At 40.1% G+C, this 17,826-nt stretch overlaps 1 protein-coding gene across 9 annotated transcripts in view; it reads right to left on the bottom strand.

Moving 5' to 3' along the window:
• Positions 1-524: 524 nt before the first annotated feature.
• LOC130522177 (guanine nucleotide exchange factor DBS-like) overlaps positions 525-17,826 on the bottom strand; it is a 39,372-nt gene continuing 22,070 nt past the window's right edge. For 5 of the 9 annotated variants that reach the window (XM_057026250.1, XM_057026249.1, XM_057026243.1 and 2 more), the window contains 28 exons: positions 13,123-13,233; positions 12,729-12,845; positions 12,462-12,611; positions 11,733-11,857; positions 11,537-11,651; positions 11,347-11,466; positions 10,357-10,548; positions 10,071-10,262; positions 9,801-9,954; positions 9,667-9,719; positions 9,477-9,556; positions 9,301-9,367; positions 9,077-9,192; positions 8,448-8,517; positions 8,247-8,339; positions 8,071-8,163; positions 7,642-7,767; positions 7,266-7,487; positions 7,088-7,180; positions 6,862-6,940; positions 6,655-6,727; positions 6,464-6,570; positions 6,138-6,230; positions 5,463-5,537; positions 3,864-3,973; positions 3,668-3,780; positions 3,354-3,457; positions 525-3,272 (listed from right to left, as the gene is read on the bottom strand). In XM_057026250.1, coding sequence (XP_056882230.1) covers positions 3,193-3,272; positions 3,354-3,457; positions 3,668-3,780; positions 3,864-3,973; positions 5,463-5,537; positions 6,138-6,230; positions 6,464-6,570; positions 6,655-6,727; positions 6,862-6,940; positions 7,088-7,180; positions 7,266-7,487; positions 7,642-7,767; positions 8,071-8,163; positions 8,247-8,339; positions 8,448-8,517; positions 9,077-9,192; positions 9,301-9,367; positions 9,477-9,556; positions 9,667-9,719; positions 9,801-9,954; positions 10,071-10,262; positions 10,357-10,548; positions 11,347-11,466; positions 11,537-11,651; positions 11,733-11,857; positions 12,462-12,611; positions 12,729-12,845; positions 13,123-13,233 — 3,123 coding nt within the window. In that variant the 3' untranslated portion in view covers positions 525-3,192. Of the gene's footprint in view, positions 3,273-3,353; positions 3,458-3,667; positions 3,781-3,863; positions 3,974-4,587; positions 4,735-5,462; positions 5,538-6,137; positions 6,231-6,463; positions 6,571-6,654; positions 6,728-6,861; positions 6,941-7,087; positions 7,181-7,265; positions 7,488-7,641; positions 7,768-8,070; positions 8,164-8,246; positions 8,340-8,447; positions 8,518-9,076; positions 9,193-9,300; positions 9,368-9,476; positions 9,557-9,666; positions 9,720-9,800; positions 9,955-10,070; positions 10,263-10,356; positions 10,549-11,346; positions 11,467-11,536; positions 11,652-11,732; positions 11,858-12,461; positions 12,612-12,728; positions 12,846-13,122; positions 13,234-17,826 lie in introns of those variants that run through there. The other 4 variants (XM_057026245.1, XM_057026246.1, XM_057026247.1 and 1 more) reach the window with 4 other exon arrangements.

Below are 17,826 nucleotides of genomic sequence, written 5' to 3'. Positions count from 1 at the left end.
GAGCGCAGAATTTGCGACTTCCTGTACGAGCCTCGCTGAAATGTGTCACTTGACACATCTGTATCTTTCCAGGGTCTCGTCCCAATTCGCTTAAATTAATTCCTTTTAAACGTTTTGTTTTGTAAATCGCGACATTATACGTGATTCGAATGATTCCAAAAATATCGAAACGGTCAGTAATTACAAGAAATTCCAAAGCACCTATTTTATTTCCCAAGAGAGGTGAAAGGAAGAAACACGAAGCTTTACGTCGACATATTGGAACGCGCCCCAAGCGTTTCTACTTGATAAATATCATTGGAGGAATGATATTACGTATTAGTACTTCCGGATTTTTTTAAAATGCCCATTTATGTTTAATATATCGAAATAATGTCAACATTTATTTATTTAATTTTTACAATTCTTATTTGTTTGTTTTTGTTTTTGTTTTTAAAAAGGTACTACTAAATATACTAAATATAGGAAATTAAGGAATGAAATTGTTCAAATTTCCACAGAGCAAAATCACATAGATGAATACATTTCAGACTTTATTAAAGAAGATTTTTATTTTACTTACAATACAGAATTACATATTTACAAATATAAACACATTATTACAATATCTTCATATCAACACCATACTCGGTAGATACAATAGGAAAATAAAGACAGTGGATGCTGCAATGTGCTGCATAAAGACAAACTTAAAAAATATAACCCTTATATCTTCAACCTCTGATATGAAAGAACTCCTTTGAAATGAGCTGCGTTGTGTGATTGGGATAAAATTCTGACAAGTTTAGAGCCCGTGTAAGCTTACAGTAGAGGGCAGAAAATTTACTCTCACACAAGACATTATTAAACAGTTTTTCGAAAAGAAAAAAAAGAAAATCAGGGTCATGACATGCCGACCAGTGTAGAGTGACAAGAACAGGTTCAGAAACCACTACCCTCTTAATATTATACACGCCTTGAGGACAACATTGTGAGGTATAGAGGACACATACTGTATGCACAGAACAAACACGGATCAAAATTATGTCAAGGTTTTACTCTGTGTTGTAACTTTTTTTTTTTCCTTAAAAACTCCATCAACTTAATTTTCCTAAGAGGACATGTTTACGTGATTTTAGCAACCAAGACAGATCTTGTGCGCAGTTTTAAAAAAGTGGTTCTTAGCACAATAGCATGCTGCATTTATTAATCTGTCACATCACACATTCAACATTAAAGATTGAAAGAGGAAGTGATTGTTTAACAATGTGTAGATACAGTAGAACCTGTAGAATAGAAAACCTGTAGAATAGAAAAACAAGTTTTAAAAAGTGTATCGCACCTGTCAGGAGTGTGCAATACCAACATCCAGGGCTTCATTTATTTATCACCGCCTACTGTGCAGCTCAGCTTCTGTCGTATTTCTATTCTCAGCTGTGACCAGGTCTATTGTGGCGTCAAGTGAAGGAACCTCTCCCTGGTTTTTTCAGGCTATCCACATGCCTGAACAGGGCTGGGAGGACCACAAGATGCTGTGACACACATACTTATTGAAATCATATCCATGGGTCTTGGAGAAATGCAGCATTCTACATACGGCATCCTCTGATAGAACCGAGGTTCTTTTAAGACGTTGGAAAAAAAATTGAGGCTTCGTGTAGCCATGCCCGTCATCAGGATAGGAACGTAGCATTATTAGCACATTATAGTATTTTGAGGCAGGATTTCCAATTTCTGACTTCAGGATTGGCTGTTGGTGACACTTCATATTTTAAGATTAAACATGAAAAAAACCCACTGCTAATATCAGTAACAGTGTCGCCTGATGTGTCTCATGATTTGCTGTAAATTTTGCACCAAAAGTAATAAGCATGATATTTCAGCAAAAACTTTTGTAAAGAAAGAACTCATTAAATTATGTTGATGGACTGGTTAAAAAAAAAGACAGGATTTTTTTTATTCAGAGGGACTTTTGGGTCCTGGTGTAATCTATGTGTGCTGTTTCTGTGAGTGGGACCTGTAATCCATTCACTTTTCACCAATAAGATGTTCTATTTGTCAAGCTATCAATTTATTTTTTATTTATTTATTACAATTGGGCCTTTCAATGTTATAGAAGTAAGAATGTATCAAACTTTAATTTAGAACAAAAACGCCACCTGGTGGACAATTCTGGACGTATCTATTGGCCTAAATATAAAAAAGAATCAGTTTAAATTTGATCTGACCTGATGACAATGAATGAAAGCAACTTAATTGGTATATTAAAGACATCCCAATGTTTTTGTTGAGGTTTAAGAGCATTGTGCAGCTTCAGAAAGTCGCACCAGCACATATATGCACGACAATATCACTATTGTCCTCACAGTCATTCTTCCTGTGGGTTTGTCACATTTGTTCTAAAGTGTGCACATAAAGGAATGCAATCTGACACAAGCAGGTATGCGGTCGCCTCTGCCAGCTCCTGAGCGGCAAATTCAGAGCAAAACAGAGATGTAGGCTAGACATTTAATCTTGAGGATAAAATAAATTAGAGTAAATAATTTCTACATGCATCAAGGTGCAGGATGTATGACATTCTGACCGTGATATTGGTTCATGTTTTTAAAAATAATCTGGGAAGAAATCTGCATGTTTGTCACAGGCGACCAGCCATGACGCTACAGAGCTCTAGAACACACACGCAAATGTTACAAGACTTCCAGAAAACACGCCCTCAACCGTTGACCTGCTCGCTGGTGACACAGAGGGCATTTTCTCATTGCAACTAGCTGCCACTTTTCACAGTGTACGATTAATATCCGACGCTAAAGCTTGCCCATTATGTGAAATACCGGTTCTTTCAGCATCGCTGCTCGCAGGTGCTTCCCACGGCAATCTGACGCCATGCTGGAAGGAGCGGACAGCTCACACTTAGTGCAGGTATTCTTTAAATGTGTTAATGCTACATACTAAGCATGGTGACACAGAGTAGTCACCCCTATGTAAAGTTATGAAGTGCCTTTATCATGGCTGTTCCTGGGTTTCTCCATTATCGGAGCTTTCTGCGTGAAGGTCGTGGGGACGCTTTTAAATATAATACTGCTGATTGTAGAAATACTGTAACAACCAGAAAAAGAACGCTAACAAGAGCTTTGGTTTGTGGTGGAATCTGATGAGGAGTTTCAAGGTCTGTTGAAATAGTACCAGGAGGAGAGCTGCAGTGACAGTAGGTCAGGGTTTGATATCAGAGTAGCTGGTGTATGTCTCACTGCAGCTGGAGGAAGTACTGACGTTCCCAGAGACGCTGCCATCTGCAGGACAAACACATGAGGTTTAAGGCTGGAGGCTCAATAGCTCTTGATATATAAAGGGGGGAGAAATGGGGAAAATACCTGAGCTGCTGAGTGATTGGGAAGATTTGGACTCCGAGATGAGGCTGAGGAGGTTTGCTGCAGGTACCCAGCCCTCCTTGCTGCAGCGAAGGTTCTTCACAAACCTGCAGAGGGTGAAACGGGAGTTTATCACACCACCTTTTCAGGTTTGTGTAATATTATATGTCTTTTCATCTGATCTGTTTTCAGAAATCCAGCCTGGAATAAATATGCAAATTATATACATATTTACATTTTTGTAAACCATATTTTAAGAATGTGGTTATTTCCCTCAAGTCAATTCTTTTGCATTCGTTCGGACCAAAGAGGCTCACCACTGTCCGTCCTCTCCTTCTCTAATCAGCTGGACCACGTCTCCGCTCTTGACCGACAGCTCCTGAGGTCCTGCCTTCTCGTAGTCTGCCATCACCGTGTACTTCCCTGGAGCCTAAAATGGTTGAAAACACAGAACAGTGAGGCCCTAAAGAACTCTAGAAGTAGGGTGATGATGGAACCTGGGCTCAGGCTCACCAGCTTCTTCCCTGCTTCATCCTCTGTATCAGAGTTCATGGGGTCCTCGCTGCTGGAGTACCCGTTATTCTCTTCTAAAGCATCCACAGACAAAGATGGCTTGTTCCAGCCTTAAGTGCACACAGGTGGGGAGGTTTAGAGGAAAAGAAGGTAAAAATTAGAACAGCATCTTTTTCGCAGCATAGGGCATCAAACTGTTTATTTGAGATGAAAAAATGGGATGAATTCAAAATGGAAATCAAAAAGTAATGACTGGGGGAAAAAAACCCCGATTAAATGTTTACGAGAACAAAACAACCTCATTCATTCAGCAGAAAAGGAAAAAGGCCACTTAAAAAAAGAATCAAATCTTACACAAGGAGTAGAAACAAAGGGAATTCCTCCCATTTCACAGAGAAGCCCAAAGGAGGCTGAACCCAGTGGAACCCATCAAGTGTCCAAGCCAAAGAAAAAAACAACAATTATGGATGACAATCACCTAAATGTGCTGGGAAAAGCATTTTTCAGCAGATATTGTAAATCTGCATTAAGCTTTACTGTTAAAAACAACCACAAACCCAAAACCAGCCACCAGCCACCAGCGGGAGAAAGAATGATTGATTTTCGAGGTAAACGAAATTGATCACAAATACGAAAGTTAACATCTTCTAATCATTCCAACTTTTCCACCTCACTCCAGCAAAGAGCTAAATGACAACAGAGTGGGTATCGTGTTCCACATTACCTCCCAAAATCAATCATGACCACCAAAAACCACAGCAAACTGTAGCCAGTCCTCACTGGAGCGGCTCTCTACCTTGCCGCTTGCTCTGTAACAGACTAGAGGTACTCATCCATTTGACCCTGCTCAGAGTGATGTGGGGAGTCGGCTCTAGACGGAGAAGGAAGAGCCAACACATTAAGCAGCTTGGTGAGGAGCCCAGACCAAGTCACTGCTACCGTACATACAGAAAGTTTAGGAAAGCAATAAGCAGGTTAGTCGCGTTGTGTTCTCATCCAGGATCATTCTTGATTCATTTAACCGCACGTGTGTAAAGGTTTGATAACCACAGGGGACAACGAGGGCACAGGCAGTTTCCGTCGTCATCCTGGCTCCAAAACATTGCTTCAGTTTTGTTCAATGGAAGGAAGAGCCAGAAGGCAATTAGCATAGCATAGCGTTAAAATAGAAGGCGGAGAGCTGGCCTGCATCTGGCAAAAGAAAACTACCGATTTGTGTATTTGGTCAGAACAAAACCAGCCGTTTTAACATAAATTTGGCTGCCAACAAGCCAACCACTGACTTTAGGATATTTCACACAATGTCAACAAAGCTAAAAGTCCAGTGACAATAGTGATTATGACCTTCTCGTGCATGTAGCAGCATCCATGATTACAGAGAATCTGCATGTTTCTGACAGCAGAATAAAATATGAGCCTTTTTAATTTGACCTCTCATCTAAATATGGATAACAATTTCAAATTAGAACCTGCAGATAATCTGTGTATGCAACAATTGTTGCTAGTATAGAATAAGTGTCTCGATAGCAGATGATTTCACTGTGGGAGCGAGTCATGGAGAGATGAACGATGGGCTGCTGTCACACAACAAGGATATACCTTTAAACCCAAATGGTGTGGGGTCACTCTTGACCAAGTGACGTTTGGAACTATGCTCAGGGCTCAGGGCTGAGCCTAAGCAACCATAGAGGGCGGATTAAGAGAAAGAAGAAAACGAGAAAGGTAAGAAAGTGAGAAAAGAGGTTCAGAGGACTAAAATAACTGTTACAGCTTTGATGGTCACAAACGGTATTGTCCCAAATGCTGAATAGACAAGAACGTAACATTAGGCCAGCAAGTGGCTCTGCTCACAATAGGAAAACTAGCTTTGATCACTCGGCTCCACAATGATCGGAGCTGATGTTTCCAAAACAAATTAAATGTGTTCCATTGCATATGTTAAATTCAATTAGTACTATGTTAATACTTTAACAAGGTTTATTTATAATAATATAGTTCTTAATTAATTGTTAGTGTATTAATACCAACGATGGCAGTGAAAAATTAATCACCAATAAGTCTAAATCCTTACAATTCTTATTTTAACTATAAAATGTGGGGTAAAATTATTATGAATGCATTGATATGGCTATGCTAGTGTTTATAACAGCTGTTTAACAACATGTGAATGTTAAATGTGAAGCTTATATAACGTGAAGAATACGTTTTTTTGCAACTATTGTTGCCAACAGATGATAGATCATCATCGGCGAACATCAGATCTGCTGATGTTACCTTTAGGACTCTTGAGATTGCTGAAGCCCTGCAAAGTAAAACGCTTTTTAGCCACTGAAGACCTGTCAATGGGCGGACTGGTCACTGGTTCATCTGGAAACCATAGTGTGAAATGGAAATGCCAGTGGGAAAGGGGTGTTGTGATGAAAATGAATGAAAGCCAGCGGAGGAGAGAGACAGAAGGATGAACCATGGGGGTGAAGGGTGAAAAAGAAAATTGTTTTTTCAGACCTCTAATCGTCTCAAGCCTTCATTCAGTTAACAGCAAATTTTGTTATTTCAATATAAGTGGCAGATTTATTGAAAAAGTTTGGGCTGCTTTTTACCTTTGTGTTTGGGTGAAGACAAGCAGCTGACCTCAGAGATGGTGCTGGACTCAAACTTTTTCTCCTCCTGCTTCTTCTGGTTTTTCTGAGCGTTGCTACGAAAAGGGCTGAAGACGGAGAAGCAGCGGCCAACATTACAGACACAAACAGGCTGACAGTGAGCAACAGCCACAATTCTAAAGATGCCAAACCTGAGGGTGCCTGAGGTGTTGTTGCTGGTGGGACTCGGAGAAACCGGGTCAGAGTTCTTCTGCTGACTAGCATCTGGTTAACAAATCGACAGTTTTATATAGTTAACCTGCAGTTATTTTAAATAATAGGTACCTTTACTGAAGAATTATGTATATAATGACACAATTTGAACAAAACAGACTTGTTTAACGTGTGTGACATGTTACCTCTGCAGGCTTGAAGCTGCTGGGTCAGAACTTTGCGGATTTCGTTCACCCAGGCTGATTTAATCTCTGTTGTCGGAGCCTAGCAGATATAGTTGAAAAGAACAATGGAAGATTATTAAAAATCACATAGTGAAGTACTGGCACAGCATAAAAATTAAATCAATTGGACTTTAGATATAATTCTTTCACAGCAGGTACAAGAACCAAGTTAAAATCTGCACCTTACCTGCACTATAAAAACTTCATCTCTTGAATTGCACCAAATTTCAAATTTCTTATTGTCTCCTTTAGCGTTCTCTGTGATGCCCACCGCACTCATCTGTAGCAGGAGGAACACAGGAGCGAATCGTCTTAACCTTGTCTGAACATGAACCTTTTTTTAACTGCAACCAAAGCAGACGTACACTGAGGGAGTGTTTGAAGCTGTAGGACGGAGCTTTCTCGTAACCTTCGCCGTTCTCCTCCCTCCGCTTGCAGAAGAGCAGGGCCTTCTCGTGCAGGAATAAGTGCCTCTGCATGGGCTTGAATCGGGCGAGGTCCTTCACCTTTGCATGGCCTTTTTTATGCTCTGTCCACACGCTGAAAGAGCCCTGCATCAACAGGCGGCCCAGCTCTGACAGGTTACCCTGAAAAGTGAGGACATTTTACAGTCATTTTAAGTGCTTTCTCGAGGTCTAACAATCCACAGCCAAGAAATACCACACGGAACCCCACAAAGAACTGCAGAAATATGCAAGTCATATTTGCGTACTACATGGGAGGGCAAGATAATGTTCTGACCTCATATCCTGTGATGGCGATGAGGTGCATTGAGTCATTAACGGCTTTCAAGATCCCCAAGATGGAGGTGAGAGCTTCCTGTAGGTCATCACAGCCATCACAGCCCTTACTGTACTTCAACAACTCCTGCAACACAAACACCAAGTGAGAAATAAAACACACTAACGTTCCTAATATGCACATGAGAATGGTTAAATGTCAAAAATAATGCTTTTTCCTTATAAACCAGTTAAAATCTGGTGTATTATATACATTATAATGTCTGCAGATTGCTAGAATTTGATGAGTCATTACTGACTTTTCAAGACAGGCTCACGAAAAGATAAGTGGATTTTTGTATCATTGCATACACACTTAGTTCCTACGTCCTTTATTATGGGATTTTATTTAATTTGACAATACAGGAGGGTATCTGAGGAGAAAGGTGACCTTAAGCAGAAGCTGGTATTTGGTGATTCTCTGGACAGGTTTAAGGAGGTAGGAGTCCAAACCAAGTTTATGTTCCAGTTTCTTCTGGCATTCCTGAAAAAAGAAGCAACCGAGATAATTAACATTTCCTGCTGTTTTCTGTCATGTGTAAAAGACATTTGGAACAGAGAGGTGACCTGGAAGAAGGCACAGTCAGAGCACTGTCTCCACAGGCTCTCGGAGCGAGGTTTGTTCTGGCAGTAACCCTCATAGATCTGCAGGTCCTTCATCTTCATAGAGCAAAAACAGAAGGCAAAATAAACCCCAAACACTTTCAATAACAAAAAAAAAATGTCTTAGTTCATTACAGATCCACATCCCAGGAAAAAAGTTCTCACCCTCTCTAAAAAGCAGCGGCCCACCAGTTCTGGGCAGTCAGTGTAAGCTTCCAGTTCCTTTAGAAACGTCCTAAAAACCAAACATTAGATAACTGATAGTAAAAATCTCAACCTTAAGCTTTGAAGTTTATATTAACTGTCATGTACACAGCAGATACACAGTATTTGCACTGAGAAATTATATTTTTACAGTGAGTTCTTTCACCAAAATGACCTAACTGAATAAAAAAAAGGAACAAACTTATCTCTGATCTCTAGATGAAATCTATTAAGTATTATATAAAAAAGGTATAAACAAAAATATAAAAACTTTCAATTATTTTTGTGGCTTAATTAAAGGAGATTTACACTTCTGATTTTTAATGTCAGAAAAACAAAATACTAACACGGCTCCAGGCAAAAGCTAACTTAACTATTTACCAAAATAGGATACAGAATAGGATTTATCAATGGATTATTATGGGGATTAAACATAACATAAATTAGATGCTGCACAAAGGTGCCAACATGCACATTGAGAAAATACCGCGATGGGATCAAGGTACAAAAGCAATATGCACTAATGATAGAATGTGATCTGAGGCACACCAGGCTTGCAATAAGTTGAGATGGACTTTGGTGCACATTACCTTTTATGAAACTGGTAGATTTCAGACATATTGCCAAACAGAATGTCCTTCTTGTTTTGTAGGCTGCTGGGAATGAGGTGAGCCATGGCAGGGTTGTCCATCTCTGCCGCATAGCCCTATAGTTTGAAGAACCACTTAACATTTATTCTTCGAATCCTACTCAAGGAGGGATGAATCTAATCCCTGTGTAGAAATGTGCTACGACTGACACAATGACCACTTACCTCCAGAACACACAGCAGCTCCTCTACATACGCCCGCTCCGTCTCCAGCAGCTCATTCATAACGTGGCTGGAAGGTATATATAAATGTTGATCATCAATCGGGGTTTTAGGTTTTGCAGGCTGAGAAGTGTCCTTGCACACAGCGATGACACTGGTTTCGCGTCTGACTGACTCACCGCCGAAGTACTGCCAGGTTTTCCTCTTCTTCGGAGAGAGAAGCATGTCGGGTGCCGCCATTGTGGATAGGGGAATCCAGCTGGACTCAAAGACAGTCATATTCTTGTTGAGTATATTTATCAAACACTAACAGGTGAGTGATATTAAAAAGGGATGACTATTGTGGTGAAAACAGATGCGTAGCCACACCTTTTTGGAGATTGCACTATCTGCAGAGTATCTTCTCTCTTTTCTCTGTAGATCTAAATGTCAGGGAGGAAAGGGTGAAATAATCTTTAAAAGACATTGATCTTTCCATATGATGATCATGATAATATGCTCACTGGGAGAGGACAGTGGAGATTTCACTTCTGGTCTTGGGGCCACTGGCTGGACTGGTCTGGTCTGTTTGGCTGCCAGTTTCTTCAGACTGATGCGTCTCTTCTCGAACATTTCCTGCACTGAGCCTTGCTTCTGGAAAACTCGCTCTATCTGGTCCTTTATTTTTTTTAAAAATGATAACAGCAGCAATAAGAAAATAAAGCTTGCACTCTATATCCATTTTACATAAATGAATTGAAGGCTTATAGCTTATGAATCCACATTTTACGGACCAGGAGCTGAGCAGTGAGCGTGGCCTCGTACTGGCAGCAAAAAGTGCTGCGGTCCGCAAGCGTGTGCAGTGGTGCCGTGTCTAGATATCTCTCCAGTTCTTGCAGGGCTGCTTCAGCTCCATCCTGAGACTGACAGCGGTCCACTGGCTGGCTGGCCAGCAGGTAAATTCCTTCCTCGCACCAATGCAAAGCCTGCCAGGTAAAGTATAATGGAAATAAAGCCAAAACCTTTTTGACCCACTTTGGAAATGGTGCAGAGGGGATGGGGGGGGTCAGTCTTTCCCACCTTCTCCAGTGCATGATGGAGCTCCATAGCCCGAAGCAGGAGGCTCTTCTTACTCCTCAAAGTGGAGCTGATCTCCTCACACACCGCTCTCAGCTCACTGCATTTGGGCCTGATAGAATCCTCGGCATAGTGGGAATCTTCTATGAGCCTGTCGCCTTTCCCTGCCAGTGAGAGTGCACGGTCCAGCACGTCCTGTCGCACCAGAGATATCGCTGGTTGTCATCTTCAGTATAAGATGATTCTTCAGTGGATTACAATATCACAACTACTCTCCATCAGTGTGTTTTTAAAAAGATTGTACAGTTCATTTATTCCTTTAACCCATTAAACATAGTCCTGCATGGGCTGCTGCTGCTTCAGTAGCCCATGCCAGTAGCCATGATAGCTGGAACCGTCTGCAAAAAAAACCTCCCCGAGGAAGTTTTCCCTCCATCAGCTCCTTCAGACTCACTAAAACACACTTGCAGCTGCTCCACCCAATGTTCATCTTCAGCAACTCAAGTTTCATCCTGCAGGTGCTCTGCATATTACTTATTTCTGCTGACTAGAGCTCCATCTAACAGTGTTTTAACTGTAATGCTTTAAGTGTTTTGTGGCTGTTCATATTATTTGTCCCTACTTACAAAAATGCTAGTGTTCTTATCCACTTTTCATTCTGTACTACTACCGTTTCTGTACTTTTATTTCTGTTACTGTCCTCACTACATCACAAACTGTTTTAGTATTTTATTGTCTCTATGTACTTATGCCTCCACTTCCCCACCCCTTAGGAGGTCCCTATGCCTCCTAGCAGGCACTTTCTTTGAAATTTTCACTTTTGATGATGATGATTTATCTTCTGAACTTATATCTGTTTGTTCTTGCTAAAATGCATAGATTGTTGTATATTACTGAGCCCGAAGTAAGAACTGAATTCACAGTTAAACAAAAGTTTACAAATTAAAATATAGACAGCGTTGTATTTAAACAAAATTAGAGAGTGTGGCTTACACAGGCCTTGCCCTCATGGCTAGAGAGTTCTCGCAGGACATGGTCGGCATGGGCCGGGCTCACGCTAACCTCAGAGAAACCAGACAAGCGTTCCGATATCACGTCCAGTTGGGCCCGTACCTACAAGGACGAGAATCCAACATGTCAGCGAATGGGATTCTTTCAAAATCCTTTCAAAATTTCAACTCACCTCTCGAAACTGAAGTTCAAAATGGCGAAGCTGCAAGCATTGCTCCAGCTTAGTACAATGGCGCTCCCAGAAATCGTCAAATGCCGTCTCCGTCTCATCCAGCTGACCCAGTAGTCTGATGTGGAGCGAGGGATGATTTATGCATGCATTGATGGGCATCCTCCACTTGATGACATCCATTTATTCTGTCCCCTACCTCTGCACAGTAGCCAAGTTTTCCACGTCATCATGAGTCATGTTGTATTCAGGGTCGGTGCGAAGGGGCTCTTTGATGCAGTCCAACAGACGGCCACCTTGAGACAGCGCCACCTGCAGATCCTCCTGCAAAATAAATCAGCGTTGTAAAAAAGCTGAATCAGAAATGTTGCTTGGTATCACGTACAGATATCATGTCAAAATGTACTTTGGCAACAGTAAAATGACCCATGCAAGTACAGACTGAGCAAATGTTCACGTTTTTGAAACTCAAATTAAGTTTCGAAGTCCAAATGAGTTTTCTAGTAAAAAAAATGTACTTACATAGGTCCAATGCTCAACTACAGAATAAGATTAGGGCAACTTCAGAAAAACATTACAACTAATGCGAAATTCTGACCAGGTCAACAAAATGACTGAATGAATCTTAAAAACTGCCAGAAAATGTCAAACACCCCTGTATTGTGCTTCAGTATCAACATATTACATTTGGTATTTATATCATTTTTAGCCTGGGAAATTACTGAATTCAACTTTCCTTATTGGATTATATTTTTATCACATTACTGATATGTACATACACAAATGCAGACACTGAAATACTAAAAACTATCTAAAAATGCGCTCAAATGGAGTGTTTAATTTAAAAAAGAAAAAAAATGATGTAGTCATAATATAGAATGTTCATGTGCCACTTGATATGTATGGAAGTGATGGAGGAGCAGCCGACCTTCATTTTCTCTTTCTTCAGTGTGTGTGCTTGTAATAGGTTGGTGGTGGCCTCAGCATCATTGGGTAATTCTGTCTCTGCAAGCTCGGTGCCAAATGCCTGCAGGGTCTGCGCTGTCGTCTTCACCATCAGGGCGAATGCCTCGATTGCCTGCAGAGAAGGTAGCGCTGCATTAAAACCTGAATCTTACAACAGAAACCTGAGAAAAAGCAAGTATGAGGAAAATCTAAAGATACATATTTTATTAAAACACAGGTGTGTTCTTACAGTGCGGTGTGAGATCCAGCTGTCATGGTGGTACTCCTGCGTTCCTCCCAGCTCTGTTGTCAGTTGTCCAGGATCAATGTAGGCATGGAGCTCAGTCACTGAACTCAGCATTACCACCTAAAACAAATGCAATTCGATGAAAATATTACAAAAGGTGTTTAATGTAATGATTTGCTCAATCCTCATCTGTTAACAGCTTCTCAATAACTGACAGGATGTGGTTGGGCTTATAGTCCAGAAAATAGCCTGGAGTGTATGAACAAAATAGCCCAGTGATCATGAATTGACATGAAAAGATATGAAATCCTGTGCTGAGGGGAGGGGAGAGTGGCAACAGCAGAAAGATGGTTTTGAAAATCCCCAAAAGAAAAGAAAAAAATCCTCAGATGCACACCTTCATTTTGAACTCATCCTTTTTGACCTTGAAGAAGTCTGACAGTGTCCGCTGAAGAAAAGTACTGGGACGCAGCACCAGAACCAGATGTAAGTTCCCTGGAAAAGAACCCTGAAAGAGGGAGGAGAAAAAGGTTCTAGTACTTGTTTAGTCTGTCCGCCCATGTATCTGACAAAATGAAAAAGAAATCATCGACAACCCCACTTACACATCTCACACACTTTGTCTTTTAGAACACTTTAAAAAAATCTTTTTCAGTGCAGCTTAGCAAAGCCTGCGGGAGACCAAAAATGGCTATCAAGGCCATTTTCATACATTTCTAATTTAACCACCATGTTTAAAAAATTTTTAAAAAAATCCATTTTAGTAACATCACATCTACTACATTTATAATAATATTGTTGTGCTTTATCACTTGTTTTACCTTTACAAATCTGTGATCTTAGGGTGAATTTGCAATGTTACTCTGGAGTAAGCAGTTTTTCATGCTTCCAATTCATTCCACAGTAACAAGTTAAAAGCCTCAAACTGCATTTACAGTGAATCAACCTGGGGGCACTCAACTCTATTGGTTATGCTTCCTCTAAAACCTCTCGGTAAATTATTACCCTTTCGGGCATCATAAATCAATGTAAGATGATTCTCTCGCTCTCTATTGACTTTTACATGCTTCCTATGTCCTCCATCCCAACATTAGAGGCATCAAAATTCTCTGTTTGACTGTTGTCTAGCTGTATATATCGAACTGCCTTTAGATGAATTCACACAGATACATCACAATCATGCAATGACTGCGTGCTATTGCTATGGCAACCATTCACCCTGTAGCTGGAATTAGTGAGATCATCATACATGGCTAAGGAAGGATCCATTATATTTAAGTAGAGATGCTGATGTGGCCATTTTTATGTCACTGATCACAGTCATAATTTAATAATCACCAAGAACAGGATGATTGACACAATGACATCAACATTCTTCACTAATTGTTTGGATAGTAGGTTGTTTTACAGCAGAAAACTGTAAATGTTGTGAGAGGTTGTGGTGGATGTTACGTTAACATTGTTGTTCAAAAGGGGTTTAAAATGATGATATTTGTACAGCCTCAATCATAAAATAACAGACAAGCAAAGGGAAAAAGCAGTAACAATAATGGAGTGTACAGATATGGACTGTTAAATCTTGAACGGGTGCATGAAAAGGTACATCGCACTTCAGTGAGTGTCCTCTAAAAATCTGTGTGGGTTTGTAATGCAATAAATCACAAGATTCTCAGAGCTGGTGTCCATTCAGAGGAACCCCCTCTTTAACTCGTCTATTTTGCTCTCTCTCTCTCTCAGATCCTGCTGTGATGTTGGTGAAGGATCCACAATTGTTCCACATGCTTCCTTTCTACTCACCATCTAAATGCACAATTTTTTTAGAACAAAAATGAAGGGGTCAATTGAGGAAATACTGTAAATCAGTCAACAAAAGTAACATTTTCCTATAGCAGATAATACAAAGGGCAGTTGCCGCTAGAACTGTAACAGGAATCAATTAAATATTAAAATATAATAAACCCTGAGAGGTGCTGTTTCAATTTGTACGCCCATATTAACATGATAATGTGCAATCTGCTCAGTGCATCCCCAGACACATGAATAGAGACATGCTAATAAGCACACACACCCTCGGACACAATTATACATTGAAGTGATACGCGGGCACATATGCACACACATGCACTGCTCTCAAAAGAGCAAAATAAATGATAGGGATTAGAATTATTTTCTGTAGACCAGGATGATTTATATTCCTCCAATGCGGAGAGCCAGATCAGTCAAGTGCTTTAATGACATCCACACTGTCCTCCTGGGAGCTGGGCAACCACCAAAAACCTGTCTCACACCCCCTCTCCATTTGTACTGCCTCTCTGCCTTTGGGACACAAAAGGAGTCCTAACAAGGACTAAGACCTTTAAAAGAGAACCGTGAGAGATGCTGCTTTTAACCTGGTTCGGACACATTCACACACCACCTGACAAAGGTCCATGAGTTAATGACTTGAATGACTAATGCCTGAAGCCCCAGAGATGACTGAAGCCACAGATGGAGGCTGCAACAGGAACAAAGGTATCCCATCCTAACTGAGCTCTTACATTCTATTGGAATAATTCACCCAATAAATGCATCTGAAATGAATATTATGACATATAGTAACTCCAACTCTAGTAAATCTGTTCACAGATATTCTTGCAACAAGGTAGATTGTGAGAGGTATGAGAAAAGCAGGACACTGCACGTCACTGCAAAGTTCCAGTCAAATTCATCGACCAGCACTGTATTCAACTGGCGTGGGGGTGTGAAATTTATGACTCAGTTCTATCTTTTGTGTAAGCTGGTACTTTAAAAGGAAACCTGCTGTTAAAGCACTGCAGAAACAAAAAGCTTAATAACTATGATATAACATAAATAATACATAATCCTTTTGGAGCCGTTACACAACAAGACAAAATGAGAATAGTAAAGATGCCCAAACTGACATTTTTATTACTGTAAGTCACAAGCTAAATTAATAAAGTGTAAATGTAATCTAGTGCTAACACAACATCTGTGCAAGTGCTGTACACTAATCTCTGATTTCACATCTGCGCACTCTTTGTGCTTCCACCACACATCAGCAAATGGCTGAGATTGACCTTGAAATGGCCTTGATGAGCATGATGTCTCATGGGGAGATGAACGACCTTCATTCTTTGATTAGACTCCTGCCATTAGTGTCGTTGGCTGCGGACAAAGCACGGGAGCCCTGGAAGGACGTTTGAGATGCTCCTGCACTGCTTGCCTTGGAGAAATGCTGCCCATTTCCAATACAGACAATAATTTGATTCGCTTCTATTGCATCAACACTGAAGACTCATGTCTGCTCTATCTTTAAGAATAAAAACTTTGTTAAGGTCAACATTTCAAGAACTATTTCTGCCTCAATATGCTGTCAGTTAGAAAGTACACTTGCTCCTCACACACACACACACATGACTTTAGTGGGATTTGACAACATTTCTTTTTAAAATCATTATCATCACTTGCCTTTTATTTATATAAAGAATTCCTAGAAAACTACATTAAAGAAAACACATATTAGGGTGGCAGGAGCTCAGTCTGTAGGGGACGGAGCTGAGAAGCGGAGGGCGCTTGGTTCAAGTCCTGATGCGGACAAAACATGGAAGGCAGCAGGACACCTTCAGATCCAACTGCCAAAGTACTCCCATAGGGCCCCGCGATGAGGTGCCCACTCATCCAGGGATGTAAGCATATGCACTATAGACTCCATGGATAAATTAGTCAAGAATAGAATGAAATTAAATGACCATTTTGAGAAAGAGAATCTAAATAGTATACTTCAAATGTCCCCCTATATTATAGTGGAATTAGCATGCATGTGCAACAAATAAATACCTGAGAATCAAAACAGACAAGACAAACGCAGAACAAACAAGTGAAGAAAAGGTAGAGAAGAGGCAAAAGGGTCCTGCTGAGGACCTTCTGCTACAATGCTGGTCAAGTTCCCACATTCTCTACATGATACAGTCTTTGGATAGAGGGGAGTATTATTTGTTATGAGAACAATGGCTGAAAAAGAGTGTTAAAGCACATGCATGGAAAAAAATGTAGGGCTTTAAAACACGGTTTCACATGTTGAATATCAGATCACAAACAGGTAGCTGTATTAGAATATTTTTCTGAGCCAATAAATACTGAATAAAAACACTAAATGAAAAATGAAAACACCCAAGACTACAAATTCATATACGGTAGTTGTAAGATAATGTTCTTACTATAAAGTCCATTATAAGTTATTACTGCCAATGCTTGTCTTTTGTGTGTTGATCATGGGATAAAAATAAAAAACTTTGACATGCCGCATTAAATATAGTACAAAATACTTTAGGGGGAGAAAAAATTAATTTTTAGTTTGGAAATATTTTATGAATGACTAATGTTTTTTCATTATGATTTCATCGTTATTTTACAACCATACCGTACGTATGAGACCGTTGGTCAAGGATTCGTTGAAGGACTTGGAGCATACCAATGGATGAGAGAGATATCAGATTTAGATTAATCCATTGTTATGATGGGGGGATGCTTTGGTGCAATCACTGCAAAAGAACTTCATCTTTATTTTGCTTTTACAGGAGGGACAGTTTCTTAAAAACCACATGGAAAAACCATTAGAGCTGATGATAAGTGGCCGATTAGCATAAATTAGCATGTATCTGCATATTGAACAACACTGTGGGCGTCTTCATAGCATATGTTATCGTGTACCGAGGCCCCCTCCTCATATGGCAGGGCTGGTTAATCATCAGACCTTTAATGAATAACAAAAGGTCAAAGTAAAACTGATGAATGTTTCCAATCTCAAATACATTCCAGAACAAAAAGCTAATTTCCGTAATACATGCAATTTTACTTTAAAAACAAAAAAACATTTTTCTCCTTCTCTCCACATCGGTCTATTCTCTCATTCACACAACATACTTCTCTCCATGCAAGGACTTTTCTGCTATTTTGATTTCACATTTTATACAAAGGGTTTAAATAAACAATCAGTGATTCTCATGTCTTCTCAACCGTTCTGCAACTGACTGCATTTTTTGGTGATACTCTCCTTTTTATGCATCTCATCAAATTATTCCCCTCTCCTTCGCTATCTGTC

This window comes from Takifugu flavidus, chromosome 3 (genome assembly GCF_003711565.1).
Source record: "Takifugu flavidus isolate HTHZ2018 chromosome 3, ASM371156v2, whole genome shotgun sequence".
Taxonomy (NCBI): Eukaryota; Metazoa; Chordata; class Actinopteri; order Tetraodontiformes; family Tetraodontidae; genus Takifugu; species Takifugu flavidus.
Note: the sequence above shows the minus strand (reverse complement) of the source record. Positions and strands in the feature narration are given on the sequence as shown.